At 35.2% G+C, this 21,704-nt stretch overlaps 1 protein-coding gene across 1 annotated transcript in view; it reads left to right on the plus strand.

Moving 5' to 3' along the window:
• The window catches only part of GRXCR1 (glutaredoxin and cysteine rich domain containing 1), a 115,415-nt gene that overhangs the window by 51,667 nt on the left and 42,044 nt on the right, over positions 1-21,704 (plus strand). Inside the window, exon 2 of the mRNA XM_039845116.1 lies at positions 1,726-1,968. Coding sequence (XP_039701050.1) covers positions 1,726-1,968 — 243 coding nt within the window. The remainder of the gene's footprint in view (positions 1-1,725; positions 1,969-21,704) is intronic.

Genomic DNA, 21,704 nt, shown 5'->3' on the forward strand with positions numbered 1-21,704 from the left:
AAGTCCCCTTTCTTGGTGAGGCAGAGAATATCACTTTGCCATCCTTATGACTTTGGACCTTTTTAGGACAATCTGTACATCAATGTCTGGCAGAATGGTCTGATTTCCTTGAACAAAAAGTGTTAGAGCTTAGTATCCTAACTTCTAACTCTAGTATTTTGCTGTGTGGCGTGGTTTCCAATTAAAGTTTTGACTTCACAGGGGTTTACAAATTGTGTGGTTGTGTTTTTGTTGTGTCCAGAATAACCAGACCCAACTTGAGTGCTCTTAACCAGGAGACAGTTTATTAGCCGGCGGCTGTCCTTGCAAAGGAGCAGCCCCGAATTGCCAAGATACAAAGTTTTTAAGCCCCAAATCCCATTGCTCATTCTGTCTTAAACACAAAGGTCCATCTTTCTCCTATTCACTACCTGTCAACCCACTGGTCAGGTGTGCAAGCGGGAAGTACAGAAGCAGAAAGCTTGTTGTTAGAATGTTATGTTCCTATGGGTGATTGCCTATGTTCCCATGGGCAATAACCAGTGTTCCCATGGGCGATGGCCAAACAGTAATTTTCAGCTTATATAGAATTGATTATTTTTCATGCCACGCAAGCAAGCAGGGTTACACAGGCTAAAATTGGCAGTTAGCGTATGAGCTCATTGTTACAAGTTTCATGATTAACAGAATGTGGTTAGGGGTTCCAGAAACTAGGCCTAAGTTATAGACTTCCTTTGTCCAGTTTCAGGTTTTAATTATTCTTTAACCCTTTCACATTTCGGCGGGCTATTACATTTTAACAACTGTAGCCTCATGAAGACTCATGTGTCCCTTGCCTCACAGTATGGCTGTAATTTGTTCAGTCTTCTTCAGGTAAAACTGTTATTGAGGAAGAAGATCTTTCCTGATGATGTCAGGACCTACTGGGTATGGTACTTGCGGTGCTGGGCAGTATTTCCCAGGAATGCAGTCACTGATTTCTGATGTAGAAGGAAATGGAGAAAAAAAGATTCTCACATAGGGATTCTTCACCTTTGTTTTGAGAGTTGTTTGCTTCTGTTGCAGTGTACCCGTTTCTTTGTTTCTTTTTTATGCTGACTTTCACCAGCTGCCCACTTTGGGGTTGGTTTCAATGCACTCCCTCTGAGTCCCTCAGTCGTTTAGTTGTGGCAGAGCCTTCTCACCACATGTTGGAACCCTGTTACTCAACAGAGCTCGTGTACATATATTGTGCTACTTAAACTTCAGAACAATCCTACGATATTGATCTTGTTATTCTCAAGAAATTGTAGCTCAAAAGACTATTAAATTTTGTAAATTGATAAATAGAAGAATTTTCAAATGGTTTGAATGTGACATATTTTACTTTGGGTTTAAGAGGTAGATATGGTAAGTGAACAATGTCTACAAAACATGAGAAAAATAATTCAACTACTCTTATTTCATCACGTGGCATGCCAAGTGAGACATCATCAATTTTAAGATATGCCAGTATTTGATGTGCCATGGAGAACAGAAAAAATACTGTCAATTAAGTTATGTCATTTAAATTATGTTGATTATTCCTATTTCAATTACAGATGTTCTAACTTAAAAAGTCATGTCTGAGAATTGACAAATATAGCACTTCATTCAACTTTTATTTCATACCCTTAATGTACAAAACACTTGTTAAAGCTTGTTAGTTGTCTTAAGATGTAAGACAGTAAATGTGAATATATTTACACTACAATGTTGTCCATTTAGCAACCATCAACCAACCTAGAATTTGACCGTGTGGTGATTTATACCACTTGCCTCCGTGTGGTACGGACAACCTTCGAAAGATGTGAACTGGTTAGAAAGATCTTCCAAAATCATCGTGTGAAATTTGAAGAGAAAAACATAGCTCTGAATGGTGACTATGGAAAAGAGTTAGATGAAAGATGCCGACGGGTGTCTGAAGCTCCTTCTCTCCCTGTCGTGTTCATTGATGGCCATTATCTTGGGGTAAGAAAAATCATATTTTTATTGGACCAAACCAGTGTTGATAGAAATCTAAAAGCCTATGACAGGGAAACTTGCAACATAACTACCAGGACACTTGCTACTTTTGGAGTTCAAACCGGAGGGATCAAAGCACTTTCTGTATGGCAACTGTTTCTCCCTGCAGAAGTACTGTAAGATAAAATCAGAATGAAATTGCCTTTTTGAATAGGATATATTTAAAAAGCTTTTCAATTGATTTGAGTTTTGCATTGTGAAGTTTGACATGTGGGATAAACTATTTTTTTAGTAAGGCAAAAAAAATGGAATATTTATAAGATATGTATTTTCGAATTCTTTTATACTACCATTATCCAATACTCAATTTCCTACCTAATGAACCTAAGATGACAGTCCTGAAATGAAATCAATAAGAAATGGGGCCTGGAGCCAGAATTTTATCTGCTTATTATTTAAAATTACGCTCGATTTTGGTAATGCAGCAGTGTGAGACACAAATTCAAGCTTACAGTAAGCAAAGAGAACTCCCAGAGCAGTAAGAAAACATGCCTGCTTCATTTTTCTTTGAATAAACTGTTAGTATAATAGTTCACATTGACTTGTGAACATGTTCAATTGGTAAGAAGCCCATGAAAGGACTCTGGAGAGGGCATTTTTGAAAGAGTCGGGGCAAAGACCAAAGGGACACCAGAGGTTGAGGGGGGTGGGACTGATTACGTGATTGCTTATCAGAGAACAAAGACTGTCATATCTCAGAGTGATACTTGGATCTAGGTTTTTTTGTGCGTGTTTGGTGTTAACTTGCAGTTTTCAGCTAAGGTTAGAAAAATCCAGAAAAGGAAATACTCATATTTTGTTACAGGGAACTTCATATTCTCTTCATATTTTCACAGGGAACCTGTGTTCTGATATAGTCAGGAGCCATAGCTGTCAGAGGCAGCCTGTCATCTTATGGAAAGACAAAAGCAGAGAAGCCATGATTCAATAGCTTTGTTATTATGCAATATTACTTTCAACCAGAGCTGGATACAGACTACATTCTGAAGAGAAGAATTTTGATTTGAAGTGTTGAGCTTCTTTTATTATATTACAAGATAAACTCTTAGACCCCGCCCCCCCCAAGCTATAACAATGGCAGTGGTAATGATAAATAATAATGATAAGACTACTAATAATACTATATTATACTGTCAACTTTACATGTGTCATCTCACCTAAGCCTTAGGACAGCCTTAGAAATCAACTCTCTGGCATACTGGTTAAGAGGCAAGACAGCCTTAAAATCAGACAGTCTTGTTTCAGATTCTTTCTCTGATGCTTTCATGTGATTCTGGGCAATTTATAAATCACTTTATGTCTTGGTTTCCTTATTTGTAAAATGAAAAGGATAGGATTTTTCTTACATTCCAATTGTGAGGCTTTTATACTTAATTCCTGTGCTTGAAACAAAGTTATATTTTCAATAAATATTAACAATTATTGTCACTGTTTTGTAAAAGACAGCAATAATTTCTTTATACCAAGTCACATAGCTGGTAAGTAGCAGGGCCAGACTCAATATTAGGTCTGCCCAACTCCCCAAACACTTGCTCTTTGGTATTTAACCTCAAAGAGAAGGATCTTTGACAATTTGTTTGCTGATACATTCTTAGCACCTACAAAGTCCTCAAAAACGTGTTGAATGGATGTATTAATGATTCTCTCTTGTCTCATAATCTTTCCTTCTCTCCCTAAGACATTCTTCCATAAGGAAATGATCTGATAAACTCCCCCATACAGAGGAGAATATCATTGATAAGCTTTGTGGGCTTTTGCCTTTTAACCCAGGAAAAATTCTTCTGACAGTGTAAGATATTTCTTATTATGGAATTTAAATTTCTGTGAAACTGCATAACTAAACTTGACGAGCGACCACCTGCTTCCACTAGTACAAGGTTAGCCTCTCCTGCTATACTGCTCTTGACCATGCTTATCTTCTCTCTGCTTCTGAGATGTATGACAGGCTGCAGTGCCTTTTCTGCTCTTTGTCTTGCAGTTGGAGGAGAGTGCATCAAAGAAGGTAGGATGCAGATTTATTTCTCTGACGCTTTTGCTCTGGGATCACTTTATTATCACACACAGCACCGTAGAGGAGGAAAGATCACACAGGAGCTACCTTGTTGCTTCTAAAATTTGAACGTAATGCTCTAAACTTGGAGAGAGGCCAGAGACAGTCAATTTTTTCCTGTTTTTCTTTCCCCCTTAAAGAAGGATAATTAATTCTAAATCTGTAATTCAAAATGGAGGTAAACACTCAAGAATAACTTATATAACAAATTCCCCTTCTACTACAGAAGCCTCTTTCTTAAAATTCCAGTGTGCAGTTGTAAATGGAAGGCATTTCTGGAATAGTAGAGACCTTTTGCTGCAGTATTCATGCATCTGAAATGGAAGGATGCCCTCTGCTGGAGTTTGGCATGTGGAGAAACATAATTTTTAGGGAGATAAAGAAGCTGATGTTGGTAATTTCCAATGTCTGTGATGTTTTAGTCACATGAAACCATTTGATTTAGTTTAAATTTAGATGAGTGAGAAAAATCAAGATGTATGAATCATCTGCATATTACAACTTTCTTTAAAGGGGGAGAGAGAGAGAAATAGAGTGACAGAGCAGGCCAGAGAATGAGTTAGAGACAGAAACAGAAATATAGGCATGTGAAAGCAGACTATAGGAGACAGTGAAATGGAGTACAGAGAACATGAGAACATTTTGCAGTTCCCTTATTTTGCTGCCATCATCGCCACTCAACCCAAGGTGGATGGTGCTAAAGGAATTTAGTTATCTTCATTGAAGGAAAGTTAAGAGAGTCCAATGGGCAAGAACAGAAAGATTGACAAGGATGCTGAGCTCTTTTTTCCTGATCACTCTCTTCTGCAACTAAACTAAAAACTAAAGATGAAAGCAATGCAATAGTCAAGGGGAAGAAATTACTTTAGAAAACAAATTTATAATGCTCTGTTGCAGGGGGTGGTGAGGGGAGGAGCAAGTTCAGCTTGGTACTTATTTAGGGCAGTTGTCCTGTTGTTTTGGCATCAGAACGCCTTCACACAAAATGATTGTGTTCTAACAGTTTAGACATAAATTATCTTAGAAATTCCCATAAAAAATAATTTAGAAATAATGTTTCGATTCTGAACCAGCCATAAAACTCTACAGTGGAAATCCACAAAACTCACACTGAAACTGGACTATGAAACACATAGAATGAACCTAAGTGGGGACTCTGGTAATAGAGAGAAAAACAGAAGAGCTATTGATTTAGGCAGATCTCTAAAATAGCTGATATTGAGGTGTGACTGCTTGATAATTTTATAGCTATTTAAAGTATAATTTTATTCAATTTAAGAATGGAAGAATTATTATTAAACATAGTTTACAGACTAGGCATACAGACTCTAAGCATGCTTCTAGATAACACTTGCAAACCTCTGCAGAAATGGATCACCAAGGAAATCTGCCACAATCAGGAACTGGTCACCTCTAGAAATTTGATGTTTTTGCCATGGTCCACACCAGCAAAATGGATGATTTTCTTTGTCCTTTCTACATAAATCTACTCCTAAGTAAAGTCTCAAGAGAATGTATCTGTGGTTACTAATATTGCATATGAAAACTGAGGGAAAATGGGAAATATATTTTTTTGTTTTCTAGCCTGTACAGTATCCTCTACAGTATAGGAAGACATTCTAGGAGACTGGATTAGTTACTGAATGAGCTAAACCACAGTATCTTTCAGATATCCTGTTTTCATTTATTTTGATTTGTTTATTCAGCTTTATTGAGGTATAATTTACATATAATAAACTATACCCATTTAAAGTACACATTTTGATGAGTTTTGACAGATGTGTACACCCATGAATCTACCAAAATATTCAAGATACAGAGCATTTCCATAACCTTCCAAATACTCCTCATGCCATTTGGCAGTCAGTCTCTTTCTCCATCCCCAGTCCCCTGGTTACCACTGATCTTTCTGTTGATATAGTTTTCTATTCCTCTAATGTCAGGGTAGTGATGAGTTCATCAAGTGAATTTGGAAGTACCCTACTCTCTATAGTTTTAATTTCTGGTGCTCTTTATGCCTTAGTGTAGAACCTTATGTCCATTTGACATCATTTCCCTTTTATCTAAAGGACTTCTTCTATACCACTATTGTAAAGTGGGCCTGCTGTAGATGAATTCCTTTAGATTTTTTATGTCTGAAAAATTTTTATGTCACCTTTGTTTTTAAACAATATTTTTTCTGGATATAGAATTCTAGATTGAAAGTTTGTTTTTTATCTTTCAATACTTTAGAGAAGTTGCTCGTTTACGTCTCACTTGCATTTCTTCTGATGAAAAATAATCTATTGTCATCCTTATCTTTTTTCCTGTGTATATACTATGTCTTTTCTCCCTCTCTGGCTACTTTTAAGATTTTTATTTATCACTAGATTTCAGAAACTTGATTATATCTCTTGCTGTAGTTTTCCTCATGTTTCAAGAATGTTGCTGAAACTCTTGACATCATGCCTGCATTCAAGGCAGGAAGGGAATGAGAAAGAAAAGAGAAGTGCATCCTACTTGAAAGAGCTCCCTTTTAAAGATAGTTTTGGAAAACCCATCCAACTTCCACTTGAATTTTATTTTCACTGTTAGTTGCAAAGTAAGCTAGAAATTGTGATCTTCCAGAGAGACACATTGATAGGCTGAAAAAATCATTTTTTTCTTAGAAGAAAAGAGAGATCGTGGATGTTGTATAGGAAGTCAGTCTTGATATTTTAGCATTTAATTATAGAATTGATGAACTTAGACCTTCTCTTCCTTTTTTTTTTTTGAAGTCATGTTCATCCCTTTTTGGTCATTTCCTTGATTATTAACAATTTCATCAGAGGTTTGAATGAGAAGAGAATCCCTTGAACATTCAAATTTACCCTTACTGTCTTGGATCTTATTTGTAGTCGACACAGTAAATGTTTTATCTTCAAACCTCCTAGTTCAAAGTCATGAAGTGTTTGTTCCTGGCCTGTTCACTCTACTTCAGAAAGTGCAGGGATAGAGAAGTTTGAAATTTAAGCCTTAAGTTAGGCTCTTGGAATTTAAATTAAGCAATACTTTCTCATACGATTGCTTTTTGTTCTTTTTTCCTGAATAATTGAGGAGAGTTTTTAATGGCAACAATAATAGCAATAATAATAAAGGCTTACTTGAATGCTAAGCTTTTTAATACATTGTCTTTTACATTTTAAAATAATACTGTAAATAGTACTATTATCATTTATCACATGAAAATTTTGTACCTGAAGAAAAGTAAGGCTTATCCAAATTAAGAAACTGTTTAAATGCCTTCATATCACAAGTGGCATAATTGGGATTCGAATTTAGGTGTGTCTGACTCTAGAGCTTGAACTATTTAAAATACAGGCCACAAGTTCCTTAACCCTCAGCTTTAGTGGCTTTCAGTTCCACTCTTGGAATTACCAGCATATTTACATCCTGAATTACTTCATCACTTGAAACCACTCCACATTCAAGATCTTGAACTTAGAAGTGTCTTGCTCTGGCCATAGTTTTCTGTTCTTTAGTCTCTTTCCTTTGTCTCTGTATTTAATTTATTCTATCATCATAGGTATTGTTTATCCTTCCCTCCTTTTCATTTCTCTCAGCTTATAGCCACAATTTTGGTTTCATTTGTTCCCCTACCTTATCGTATTCAGGAATATAATAATATCCAGTCCGTTATTGCTTGATAAACAAGCTCTCTTGACTTTCCAAGCCATGGATTGGAACAAACCATAGTCAAAGTTCAGGCTCTATGATGGAAGTAGCTGTATCAGTTGAGTTTGCTATATAACAAACCACCCCAAAACTTAGTGGCTTATGACAATTAGTTTGTAGATTGAAATGTTGGCTGGGTTGGCTGCTCTTTGTGGTCTGTTGGTGGCCTGGCTAGAGCTAAGTAGTCTAGGATGGCTTGAATTACATATGTGAAAATTGGCTCCTCTGAAGGCTTCTCTAGCAAATTAGCCAGGAGATTTTAAATGGTGGCAAAGTAGTTCCTAGCAGTGAAAGAGGGCAAGCCCTAATGCTCAAGTACATTTTAAACCTCTGCCTGTGTCACATTTGTTTTTTTTCCATTTACTATCGCAAGTCCATGATCACGTCCAGATTCAGGATGGAGAGAACAAACTCCAGCTCTAGATGGGTGGACAACTAATGCCATGTTGTAGAGTGTCCATACAGTGAGGCATGAACAAATTGGGGGCAAATATTATGACAGTCTACCAAAGTGCAGAACTTTGATGTCATCTAATCTTGGCTTTTTGCTAGGACCAGTGTGCTCACTGCCATTTTCATGTTGGAGGATAGCATACTTTTACCAAAGCCAGTTAATTATGCTTCGATATTACACATGCCAATGAAATTTGTTTGTAGAAGTTTGGCAGTCAAAGCACAGTAAGGAACTAAATCAAAGTACCAACTCTCTCTCAAATTTCCCGAGCCATACATCATCATCTTGTTCCTCCAGCAATACTGTAGCATCACCAGTAGCATCCTGTGATATCCTTGGTCCACTGACCAAATTTTCACCTCAGCTTTGCTGATTTGTTTGGCTGTCACCTTGTACTCACAGAAGAGATGCAGCAGCGCTATGATTATAGTTTTTTCATCTCATATTTTCAGTGCTGCAGTTAATTCAATGACATGAAAAGTCATTAGTAGTAAGTACCTTAAAACCTGTTTATGCACAATTCAACTTTCACTCCAATAACTTAAGAGTTCATTAAATAGAGAGAACTTTTGAGGCATGTAGATATTGAGTATTTCTAAATTATAGGCCCAAGGAAAACTTTACTCACAAATTTAAATCTATTGTCTCATTTGCCCAAGACCTTGCCACTTTCAGTATTGTCTGATATAATTATCTGTATGGCAGGATACTTGTAAAGTGTCTGGTAGGTCCATTGTTTAATGATTTGTGTAATATGTCAAAACCTGAGTCTTAAATTTGGTGCTTTGGACTTGAACACTATAAAGTATAAATTAGTTGTGTCTATTTGTGACTTGGCCACTAATTAAAAGAAGCTATAGAACATGCCACTTAATAAAGGGCTCCAGGAGCCAGTTTTCCTATATCCCAAGTTAGATGTAAATAGTTATTTTCAACCTGATTAAAAAGGAAATACATCTGTGCATAATTGGTGTTTTTTCTTAGGATTTAAAGACATAATGTAAAGCATTCAAGATCTTTTTTTAAGCCTAGAAAATGCATAAAAATAAATTGATTTATCATTTTATAAGTAAGTGAAAATTAATAGAAATTTTAATAAGCATCCTTTTAATAGAACTCTAATAGAACTAATTAGAACTTTCTAATAGCAGTATCTCAGTAAGGAAAAGCTTTGGTTAGAATTGAACTCTATTTCTGTTATGAGCATAGAGGTTTAGTATCCTTTCAACCACCAGAGGTCTCTCACAATATAAGAAAACATTAAATAAAAAAATAAATAAAAGTAGAAGAAATCATTTGCTCTATACCTTTCTTTAGAGCTCAATTAAAATGAAATGTCTTAAATGTCTTAGAAACTTTGTTTCTAATCCCTATTTCCTTTTAGGGAAAGAAAAATATAGGAGGAACAATTTTCAATTGACTTTTCAAAAACTTAAAACAAATGTAATAAATATTTTACTATTTGGAGGCCTAATTCTGAACCAAATGTTTATACCATTCATTTATATTTTCCCTGGGAAAAAATAAATGGAAAGTGCATGTATTTTCTGGGAGAGTTTTTGGCCCTTAAGACCTATTTTTCTATTTTGTTAGAAAGATCTAGTTTGTTACCATGATATTATATATGATTACAACTAAGCAAACATCTCAGATGGGGATTCAACAAAGTAAATAACTCTCAAGCCAAGTAGCAGGTTTCTTTCTGCTTAGGTAGGAGGATACATTGTGTTGTGGTTTTGTTTTGTTTTTAATCGCTCCTCAGGCTCCCAGTTTGGTTGAGCTCAGCCCAAGACAGCCTCTCTCCAAAAACAACAATTAAGGTAAAGACTTGACCATATGTTTGGTCCTGATGGTGTTTATTCTCTGGATTAGATTCAAAGAATGAATAGAATGAATAATATGAAGGAAACCACCTGTATAGCAATGAGGCCTGAAGTGCTGACACATGGGGCTCATCTTTGGGTGTAATCTAGATCAACCCTGAAGGAAATCAACAAGTCAGTCCCCAGGGGCCAGTATGTCCTCTTTGGATAAATATCTATTCAAGTCTTCTGTCCATTATTTAATCGGATTGTTTTGTTGTTGTTGTTGTTGGGTTGTACGAGTTCTTTATAAATTTTGGATATTAAAAGATGAGATGTATAGTAGGCAAATATGTTCTCCCATTCAGTAGATTGCCTTTTCATTTTATTGCTGGTTTCCTTTGCTATGCAAAACCTTTTTAGTTTAATGTAGTCTTATTTGTTTATTTTTTCTTTTGTTTCTCTTGTCCAAGGAGATATATCAGAAAAAATTACTAATAGCAATATCAGAGCATTTACTGCCTGTTTTCTTATAGCAGTTTAATAGTTTCTGGTCTCACAGTTAAGTCTTTAATTCATTTTGAGTTTATTTTTGTATAGGGCATATCTGTCTAGTTTTGCATGTATCTGTCTAGTTTTCCCAACACCATTTATTCAAGGGACTGCCTTTACACCATTGTATATTCTTGTCTCCATTGTCATAGATTAAATGACCATCTAGGTGTGGATGTATTTCTGGGCTCTCTATTCTGTTCTATTGATCAATGTGTCTGTTTTTTTATGCCAGTATCATGCTGTTTTGATTACTCTAGCCTTGTAGTATAGTTTGATATTAGGTAGTGAGATACCTCCAACTTTGTTCTTTCCCAAGATTGCCATGGCTATCGAAAATCTTTTAAAATTTTTTAAATTATTTGTTCTAGTTCTATGAAAAATGCCATTGGTATTTTAATAGGGATTGCATTAAATCTATACATTGCTTTGGGTAGTATGGCCATTTTAACGATGTTATTTTTTCCTACCCATGAACACAATGTATGCTTCCATTTATTTGTATTTTCTTTAATTTCTTTTTACAATGACATAATTTTCCAAGTATAGGTCTTTTACCTTCTGGGTTGTTTCGATTCCTAGGCATTATGTTTTTGATGCAATGGTAAATGTGATTTTCTTAATTTCTCTTTCTGATAGTTCATCATAAAAATGCAACTGATTTCTGAATATTAATTTTGTATCCTGCTACTTTATTGAATTCATCCATCAGTTCTAACAGTTTTTGGTGGAATCTTTAGGGTTCTCTCTATATAGTATCATGTCATCTGCCATTAATGGCAGTTTTACTTCTTCCTTTCCTATTTGGATGCTTTTTATTTCTTTTTCTAATCTGATTGCTGTAGCTATGACTTCCAATACTATATTGAATAAAAGTGGCGAAAGCAGGTGTCCTTGTCTTGTTCCTGATCTTAAGGAAAATGCTTTTAGCTTTTCCCAGTTGAGTATGTTAGCTGTAGGTTTGTCATATGTGGCTTTTATGTTGAGGTATGTTCCCTCTATTCCCACTTTGCTGAGAGTTTTTATCGTAAATGGATTCTGGATTTTATCTAATGCTTTTTCTGCATCTATCGATATGATCATACGATTTTTATTTTTCAATTTGTTAATGTGGTGTATTATATTAATTGACTTGTGGATATTGTACCAATCTTGCATCCCAGGAATAAACCCAACTTGATCATGGTGTATGATATTTTTAATGTATTGCCGAATTCAGTTTGTTAATATTTTGTCGAGGATTTTTGCATCAATGTTCATCAGGGATATCAACCTATAGTTTTCATTTTTTTGTACTGTCTTTGTCTGGTTTTAAAATCAAGGTAATGGTAGCTTCATAAAAAGAGTTAAGAAGTCTTCCTGCCTCTTTTTTGGAATAGTATGAGATGAATAGTTATTAATTCTTCTTTGTTTGGTAAAATTCACCTATGAAGCCATTTGGTCCAGGACTTTTGTTTTTTAGAAGTTTTGGATTACTGATTCAATTTTATTGGTGGCAATCGGTTAGTTCAGATTTCCTGTTTCTTCTTGACTCAGTCTTGGGAGATTGCGTGTTTCCAGGAATGTATCTATTTTTCCATATTGTTCAATTTGTTGGCATATAATTGCTCATAGTATTTTCTTATAATCCTTTCTATTTCTGTGGAGTGCATAGTTATTTCTCTTTCATTCCTGATTTTATTTATTTGGGTCCTCCCTCTTTTTTTCTTGATGAATCTGATTAAAGGTCTAACGATTTTGTTTATTTTTTCAAGAAATCAGCTTTTGATTTCATTGATCTTTTGTATTGTTTTTCTAGACCATATTTCATTTATTTCTGTACTACTCTTTATTATTTCTTTTTTAGTAATCACTTTGGATTTTGTTTGCTGTTCTTTTTCTAGTTCTTTTAAATGTAAGGTTAGATTGTTTATTTGAGATTTTTGTTGTTTCTTGAGGTAGGCCTGTAATGCTATGAATTTCCCTCTTAGGACTGTTTTCTCTGTGTCTCATAGATTTTGAGTCATTTTGTTTTTAATTTCATTTGTCTCAAGGTATGTTTTGATCTCTTCCTTGATTTCATTGTTAACCCATTCATTGCTTGTTGTTTAACCTCCATGTATTTGTGTATTTTCTAGTTGTTTTTTTTTCCTTGTAATTGATTTCTAGTTTCATACCATTGTGGTTGGAGAAGACACTTAATATGATTTAAATCTTAAATTTATTGAGATGTGTTTTGTGGCCTAACGGTCTATCCTTGAAAATGTTCCATGTGCACTTGAGAAGAATATATTCTGCTGTTTTGAGTTGAAACACTCTGAAAATATCAATTATATCCATCTGGTCTAGAGTGTCATTTAATGTCGTTGTTTCTTTATTAATCTTCTGTCTGTCCATTGGTGGTAATGGTATGTTAAAATCTGCTGCTATGAGTGTATTACTGTCATACTCTCCTTTTATGTTGGTCAATAATTGCTTTATATATGTAGGTGGTCCTATGTTGGGTTCATATATGTTTACTAGGGTTATATCCGTTTGTTGTATTGTTACCTTTACCATTATGTAATGCCTTTCTTTGTCTTTTATTATATCTTTTGTTTTAAAGTCTATTTTGTCTGATAAAAGTATTGCTACCCTAGCTTATTTTTCATTTTCATTTGCATGAAATATCTTCTTCTTCTTCTTTTTTTTTAATCTCTTTACCTTTAGTCTGTGTGTGCCATTTGATCTGAGGTGGGTCACTTACAGACAGCATATGTATGGGTCTTATTTTCTTATCCATTTAGTTACCTTATATCTTTTGATTGGAACACTTAATCCATTTACATTTAAAGTGGTTATTAATAGGTATATAGTTATTGCCATTTTATTATTCGTATTTATGGTCCCCTCTTCTCTTTTTTACAGAAGTCCCCTTAACATTTACTGTAATTCTGGCTTGTTGGTGATGAATTCCTTTAGATTTTTCCTGTCTGGGAAGCTCTTTATCTCACCTTCAATTTTGATTGATAGCCTTGCTGTGTAGAGTAGTCTTGGTTGTAGGTTCTTATTTATCATCACTTTGTACATTTTGTACCTATCCCTTTTGGCCTACAAAGTTTCTGTTGAAAAGTCAGCTGATGTTTTTATGGGAGTACCCTTGTAAGTCACTAGCTGCCTTTCTTTTGCTGCTTTTAGGAATCTTTATTTGTCTCCAACCTTTGGCATTTTAATGATGATATACCTTTGTGTGAGTCTGTTTGGGCTACTATTGTTCAGGACTCTCTACACTCCTTGGACTTGTATGTCGATTTCCTTTGCCAGGTCATGGAAGTTTTCTGTCATTAATTCTTTAAATAAGTTTTCAATCCCTTGCTCTCTCTCTTCTCCTTCTGGTACCCCTATGATGCAATGTTGGTACATTTGATATTGTCCCGGAGGTCTCTTAAACCTTCCTCATTTTTTAAAATTCTTTTTTCTTTTTCTGTTCCTATTTGGTGTTTTCTTCTACCTTATCTTCCAACTCACTGATTAGGTCCTCTGCTTCATCTAATCTGCCGTTGAATCCTTCTAGTGTATTCTTCATTTTGGTTATTATATTCTTCATTTCTGACTTGTTCTTCATGGATTCTATGTCTTTTTTAATACTTACTATCTCTCCACTGAAGTCCTTACTGAGATGATCTATATTCTCCCTAACTTCATTGAGCATTCTTATAACCAGTGTTTTATACTCTATCTCTGGTAGGTTGCTTGCCTCCATTTAGTTTAGTTTTTTTATTGGTTTTCTCCTGTCATTTTATTTGCAGCATGTTTCTTTGTTTTCTCATTTTAGTTGCCTCTCTGTGTTTATTTCTATGTATTAGGAAGATTTATTACATCTCCCTGCCTTGGCCAGGTGGCCTTATGTAGTATGTGTCTTGTCTGGCCCAATGGTACAGTCTCCCTGATCACCTGCTCCAGGGACTCTGGGCATGTTCATTGTGTGGTTGTGTGTATTCTCCTGTTGTAGCTAAGCCTTGATTGTTGTTAGCACATCAGTGGATGGGACTGACTCTTGTGCTGACTGCCTGTGTAGATTGACCAGGCCCACAGTGTATGAGCTGTTTTGTGGGTGCTGACCCCCCAAAATGGGATTTATCCCAGCAGTCTCATGTACCTGTTGAGACTACACTTTGGGTGTGCCACTTATGGGGCTAGTTAAGTGGTGCTCTATTGTGGTCTGATGCCAACTTTTGGACGTGTTGGTTCTGTGACTCCTTGGGAGGGGCTCATATGTAGGCCAAGTTCAGCTGCTGCCTTTGATTGCTTGGGACTACTTGGTAGGAGCTGTAAAGTGAACTGCAAATAGTTGTTGCCTGTATTGGATCTGGAGGCAAGTCGGGGAGACCATGCTATGAACTAAGATTGGTTATCCCCAGTACAAAGCCGGGGGAAGCTCATCAAAAGGACCAGTGTATCTCAAGGCCTGGAGCTGCCTGCCTGCTGCCCATATGACTCCACAACTGTGAGAGCCTTTGGGTGGTATGCAAATTGCGTGGGGTGGGAACCCAGGGTTTGATCAGGGTAAGGTGAATGAATTTCACTTGGCCATTGCAGAGTCAGGTTGCATGCCAGTGCTGAATCTATGACTTCCTGTAAAAGTTTCAGATCGCAGCAAAGCCAGCCACTGTCCTCCTCAGGCCTCAGACTCCCGTGATCCACCGAAAAGATATTGCAGCTTGGGCTGGCACCAGTGATTCACCACCAAAAGTGTCCCCTGAAATGGGTCATCTGCACACGGGCCATGTGAGCCGAGGGCTGCTGCCTGCCAATAAATATGCAGCCTAGGGAAGCAGTAGGGTGGGGCTGGCTGGCTGGCAATGGGCTATGGGGACAATTTGTGGGCTGGGTGGAGTGGGGCCCAGGGGTTTAGCAGCTGATCTCACTGGGCCAATGCAGCTTCAGAATTGGCCATGCTAGGGTAGGGAGGGTTCAACACAGGCAAGATGGTGCTTGCAGACTGCCCCAGAGGGGAGCCCAATAAAGGAGCAAAGCCAGCTGTCCCTCCAGTCCTTGCCCCAGCAACACACAAACCAGTCTTTGCCCATATGTCTCCCCTACCTCTGAAGCTACTGACCCTCCACCAGAACCCTGGGTGAATGCCTATGAGCAAGTAAGACTGTGCATAGGCTCTTTAATGCGATGTCTGGGTTTTCAGGTTTTTTCCTTCTCACTCAGATGGCCAGAGTCCTCAGAGATTTTTACAGTCATATTTTGTGGAAGCTCCTCTCTCTGGAACTGGAACCCTGGGCTGGGGATCCACTGTGTGGGTCTAGGGACCCTTATTCCTTCATGGGGTCCTCTCTTTGATTCTTTCCATTAAGGTATGATTCAGTTCGGTTCTGAGAACGATCTAGGTGATGAAATGCAGGGTAAAAGAACTCTAGGGAATCACTAAGTTTTTGTGAAGGAATAACAGGTCACCTAGATCTCTGTAAATGTTAATACCTAAGGAAAAAGTTATGAGCCTTCTCTGACATACAGCTCAGCCCCATGCATGTGTTGTACCCGGTATTTTTGCTATCTACCTTTGACTGTGGCTGCCCAGCCACAAGCCTCAAAGGCATTAGAATCCACTGAGGTCAGGAGAGCTACTTCTCTTTGGGGTCCTCAGATGTCACACAGTTTTTGAAGTGTACTATGTACTGGCACTTGAAATGACTTAAGCCTGAGTTTCTGTATTTTGTTTTTCCCTCAAATGAGTCAGGAGAATTTAAACATGTAGTAAAGAATATGAGAACGTGGTTTGAAAAACCTGAGTGTTGGAAAGTGCTATCTCGGTTGTGGGAATGCTTGCTGAGAATCCTGGCTCCACTCTGTCTACTGTGTTTTGTCCCTGGGATAAACAGGGCAAGATCTACATTTTTCAGATTTTTATAAGTCAGAATGAGAAATAAATCAATTCTATTTTGTCACTGACTGAAAACACTGGTGCAGAATAACACCAAAACTCAGTTCTTTCTTAGGAAGAGAATGCAATAAAAAATAACAATATGATTTTTTCTGAAGATGCTAAGTTCAGTCTACTCTTTCACTTTGGTAGTGCAGAACTCATGTTAAAGCGAGATTATTCACAACAAAAATTCTTTCAAGCTCGCTTTTTTCATATGTTCAAAATCATATATTTAAAAATGTATTATAATTTGTAGTATAATAAATTATTAGAAAATTAGGATTGAAAATATAATTGATCGTTATATATTTTTTGTTTTATATATATGTATATATATATTTGTAGAAAAAGACTTGGTTCATCTTCCTGAACATTTCTTTTTTTTTATTAATTAATTAATTTTTATGGTGACATTGGTTAACTAAATATTTCTTTATCATTGATTAGTTTAATATTTTTGAAATGACCAATTAACAAATGAATAATGTGTGTGCCAGGCTTTTTGGAGGACTTAGTAGCAATATAAACTATGAGGTTTGCATGCCAGAAACTTGCAGTAAGACTGCAAAGACAAGAGTATATATGGAGTATTGTATATCATATAGTTTATTTTTCTAAATTATAAGTGCTATAGGACATCAGAGGAGGAAAAGATAAATGAAAGACTTTAGAAGTTATTCTAAAAGACTTCTCGAGCTCTTAGAATTTCATTCTTTCTTAATACATCTCTCCATACACCTAACAACTTTCTGAGTGACCTGAACACATTAACTAAGCACTCTACATCAGTTTTCACATCTATAAAAGAGGAATATTTGTATATGCTTCACAGGATTTTTTAAAGGTATTGTTTTAAGCAAAGAAAATACAAAAATGATAACATCACAACATCTGCCCACAAGGAACTCACAGTTAACATGGAGGTAGACACAGAAACAAACGTCTCACAGTATGAAGGTACAGTAAAATAAATAAGTACTGCCATTATATCCTGACATCTAGAAGACATTAAATGTAACTGCCTGAGATACTTTGAAGATCTAACTGAAGATAAAATGCTCAGGTGGGTCTTAAAGGTGACTTGAAGTTCATAAAGTGGGCAAAGGCAGTAGCAGGGACAAAATAGGTGAATGTGCAAACTCATGGAGATAGCAGTGTAGTATAATTAGAGTATAAAATGACTTTTAGTTGTCAATTTTTTTTGTAACAAGTCACCCCAAAACTTTGTTAAAACAATTTATTATTTTTCACAATTTCATGGGTTAACTGTACTCAGCTGGAGGATTCTTCTTTTCCATGTGGCATCTGTTGGGACCACTTAGAAGTTCTAGAACATCATTTTCCACACTTCCTGTTGGTCAAGACAAGTCATAAACCTGGATTCAAGGTGAGGGGATAGACCCCACCTCTTGATGGGTAAAGTGACATATGTCTGCAGGGAAGGAAATAAGTGATGGTGGCCATTATTGGAGATTATCTATTAAAGTGTAGATAGGGAGTTGTGGGAAATACGATTAGAAAGGTTGCTGGAGCTAGTTAAAGGAGTAATTTATTAGACAATGTGCTTTTATGTGTTGCTAATTGGCTTGCTTGTGGACTTCCAGAGCTAGACTAAAAGGAATTTAGGGTCTCCATAATGATGAAATCTTTTTTAATGATTTTATAAACTTTTTTGACACATAACACATATTTTTCATCTTTTCCCTGCTGTCAACAATTTAGGCTCACCATTGTAGAAAATAGTACAATAAACATCTTTGTGAATGTAATTTGTATATTGTTAGACTATCTTTCTTTTTAGAGAAGTTTCCAAAACTGAGATAATTGAGGCCAAAGGTACAAACATTTTAATGTAATTCAGATTTGGAGCAAAGAACATGAACATTTTGGTATAATCAGGACTTGAGCTGTTGCTGTTGTATGCCCACCATCTTGACTATCTAGTTAAATTTGATTATAAATTTACAACTTTATATGGCTTATAACAATGAAAATCCTTCATATTATTTCCATGAATTTATTTTTACCTCTGTGCTGTTAGGCTTATGTGGGCTATCTCTGTTTCATCTTGTAATAGCCTAGATGCAGAATGTTATTGCTTTTCATTATAAATCTATTATATCAAATCATATCAGGATTTTGTTATGTGTATATAGAAAGGTAAGTATGCACCATAGCTTTATTTCTTCTTGAAGATATAATTCCCCTTTCTTTCTCATCTTCCTACTCCTTCCAGAGCAATAAGTAAGGTTTTCCTCCTATCTCTTAAAAGAGTTCAACAAAGAACTAGGTCTCTTAGACTATTATCTAGGTCTCTTAGACTATTATCTTCTTTTTGCAAACACTTATTAATTTATATTTTCTACCAAATATAGTTTCTTTTCTAAAAGAAACTCTGGTTGCAGGTTTGCTATCTTTTTATATTTATGTTCTAAATGTTTTCAAGATGATGCAAATTTTTTATTTAATAATAGAAGAAAAACTTCATCGTCTTCAAGTTGAGCATAGTCTATTACTAGTTCTAATATTTTTCTGCCTTTAATTAATCAATTTCTGTTTAAATATTTATTTGCTTTGCTTTGATAGGATGTTTTTAATGTTCATTGTGCAATTAGTACTTTTATTGTTCTTAAAGAATAAAAATTCATAAATATAAATTTACTTCTTAAAACTATTTTTATCGCATATGTAAGTTTGATTTGTAACATTTTAATTTTATTATTAATTAGTTAGTAATTTCAGGGTTTTTTTTCTTTGACCTAATCATTCTTTAGAGACTTTATTTATGTCCAAGAATTTATTTATTTTTGTTTTACATTAAACTATTCATTTCTAATTTTATTTCATTGTGGTCAGATGATATGATCTATGAGGTGCTTACTATTAGAAACTTATTGTTGTTTTTTATAGTCTACTATATAGAAATTTTTGTAAGATTTTCATGGCTCTTTGAGAAGAATAAGTAATCTCTATTTTTATATACACAAATATGTATATATGTATAAATAAATACCATGCAGTGTTTTAAGTATATAATTATGTCATTTAAATACTATGATTCTTTTTTCATTAAACATTTATGGTAAGCTGTTATATTTTAATTTTTGTCAATTTTGTTTTTATTTTTTTGAATTTTTATGAGTTTATTTGAGCCAAACTGATGATATATTCTAGGGAGCAAGATCTCAAGTGCTCTCTAGTTTTTGTCAATTTGGCTTCCTATATTTAAATATTTAGAGATATATTTGTGGATTTTCTCATAATCATCTTTGATAAATTAGTGCTTTTTGGGCTTGAATTCGTCCTTGTCTTAAATTACTACTCACATGGCTCATTCCACATCTCCTGTGTTTTATTCATGTGTTTTGTTTTAGTTTGCCTATAATTCTTTGCTTGTAATTTTGATTTATGTGTCTCTTTTGGAAATACAAACATAATTGGATTTTGACATAACCTGTGAATTTTTGTTCAGTAAGAGAATTTAACCCATATACATTTACTATCTTCACTAGCACTTCTTAGTGTTGTCATTCTATGTTTTGTGTATGTTTTCTTTTATGCTTTTTTTAAAAAACCACAACTCTTTCATTAAATGTACTGCACTTTGCAGTCTAAGGAGAACAAGGAGAGAGATTGCATGTGAGATATTTACAACAATAATCTGCCTCTTTCATTGAAGCAGCTAATAGATGCTTAGAGCATTGTGAGCCAGGTGTAAATGCCACCATCACTGCTCAGTGTTTCTTGTGACAGAAGCTCATTTCTCTTTAGCTGATGCTATACAACAGTGTTTCTTAATCTTTTTATTTTTTGTTATTGTCCCCTGTCAGCTTAAATACTATATGTGTTCCTATAATTTATATATAAAAACAGTAAGATTTTTTTTCACTTTCTCACTCCTACGAATCAACTTTCACCCCTTTGGAGACATTATTGTCCTTATTGAGAGTATGCGCTTTACAAAGAGGTCACCTGACTTCCACTCAACTCTGAATGAGCAAGTGTTGGTCAAGTGTTTGAAAGTATTTCCCACACTTTTCTCAGGCATGCAAGTTTTTATATGGTAGAATTTATGGAACATTCCGTGTTGTCTGCCTTTCCTTTTGCAATATATCCTTTAAGCACCTGATATGTAGATGTTACCTGTTCTAGGTTTTATCACTAAATCAAATTTCCCCCAATTTTTACATATTTTTTTTTAATTTTAAGAGAAAATTTCAAGAGAATTTCAAGAGAATTAATTTTAAGAGAAGAGTTAGACACATCTCACAAAAAACTATGTGGCTCTTAAAATTAGTTAGAATACAGATGACTAACAATGTAATTTTGTTGCTTTATGTATAATAACATAAGATGTATTATACTGCCTACTATTTTTTTACCTTTGAAGATTGCCAACACTTTGTTACTCACATACATAATTTCCGTTCTTTCCTGTTAGGACAATTTTCCTGCTTAGAACTCCAATGTTAGTGGGAAAGAGTTGAAAATCAGATTTGTTTACATTACATTCAGATTTGTGTGGGAAAGAGTTGAAAATCAGATTTGTTTACATTACTTTCAATACACTCACAGTGGATATGCTATTGCCTCAGTAACTTCAAAACCCTTTTGTTTTTATTTTGGGACTCAGAAGCTCATAATTCAGCTTGTTTTGGTCAAATAACATGCTGAGAAAATGAATTCACATTGTTCACAGCTGTCAGTACTTTCAGGATATTGAAGTGAGGTGATTGTGGGTGGGGTAAATTTCACATGTTTCAGTATAATTACTTAAATATAAAATATAATTAAAATGGGTGTCTTAAAAAGGATTTAAAATTTTTTTTATAAAGATGTTAAAATTTTTGTAGCTTTTTGGTTTAACTATTTTTAAATTCCTTTTTTATTATTTTCCCAATTTGGGGAGAAAAATAATAAAAATGTAGTTTTCTTGGAAACTCTTTTTTTACTCCTTTCCACATCTTAGCAAATATCACACAAACTATACTTCTTTTCAGCTTTGAAAATGGCAAATGCTGTTTTAGTCAATGGTGAGATTTCCTCCTCCCTCCTTCCTACCTTTCCTCCCTGCCTCTCTTCTTTCCTTCCTTTCTTCCTTTCAACTAAAGTGTGTTTTCTCTTTCACAGGCAAAACATACAGAAAGTTAAAGGAACAGCTGAAATGTGCTCTTAGCCAGATTGGAGCAATCACTTCAGTAACATCTCAGGAACAGTTCCTTTATCTTGTTATCTGTC

The sequence above is a fragment of the Pteropus medius genome, unplaced genomic scaffold (assembly GCF_902729225.1).
Source record: "Pteropus medius unplaced genomic scaffold, Ma_sr-lr_union100, whole genome shotgun sequence".
Taxonomy (NCBI): domain Eukaryota; kingdom Metazoa; phylum Chordata; class Mammalia; order Chiroptera; family Pteropodidae; genus Pteropus; species Pteropus medius.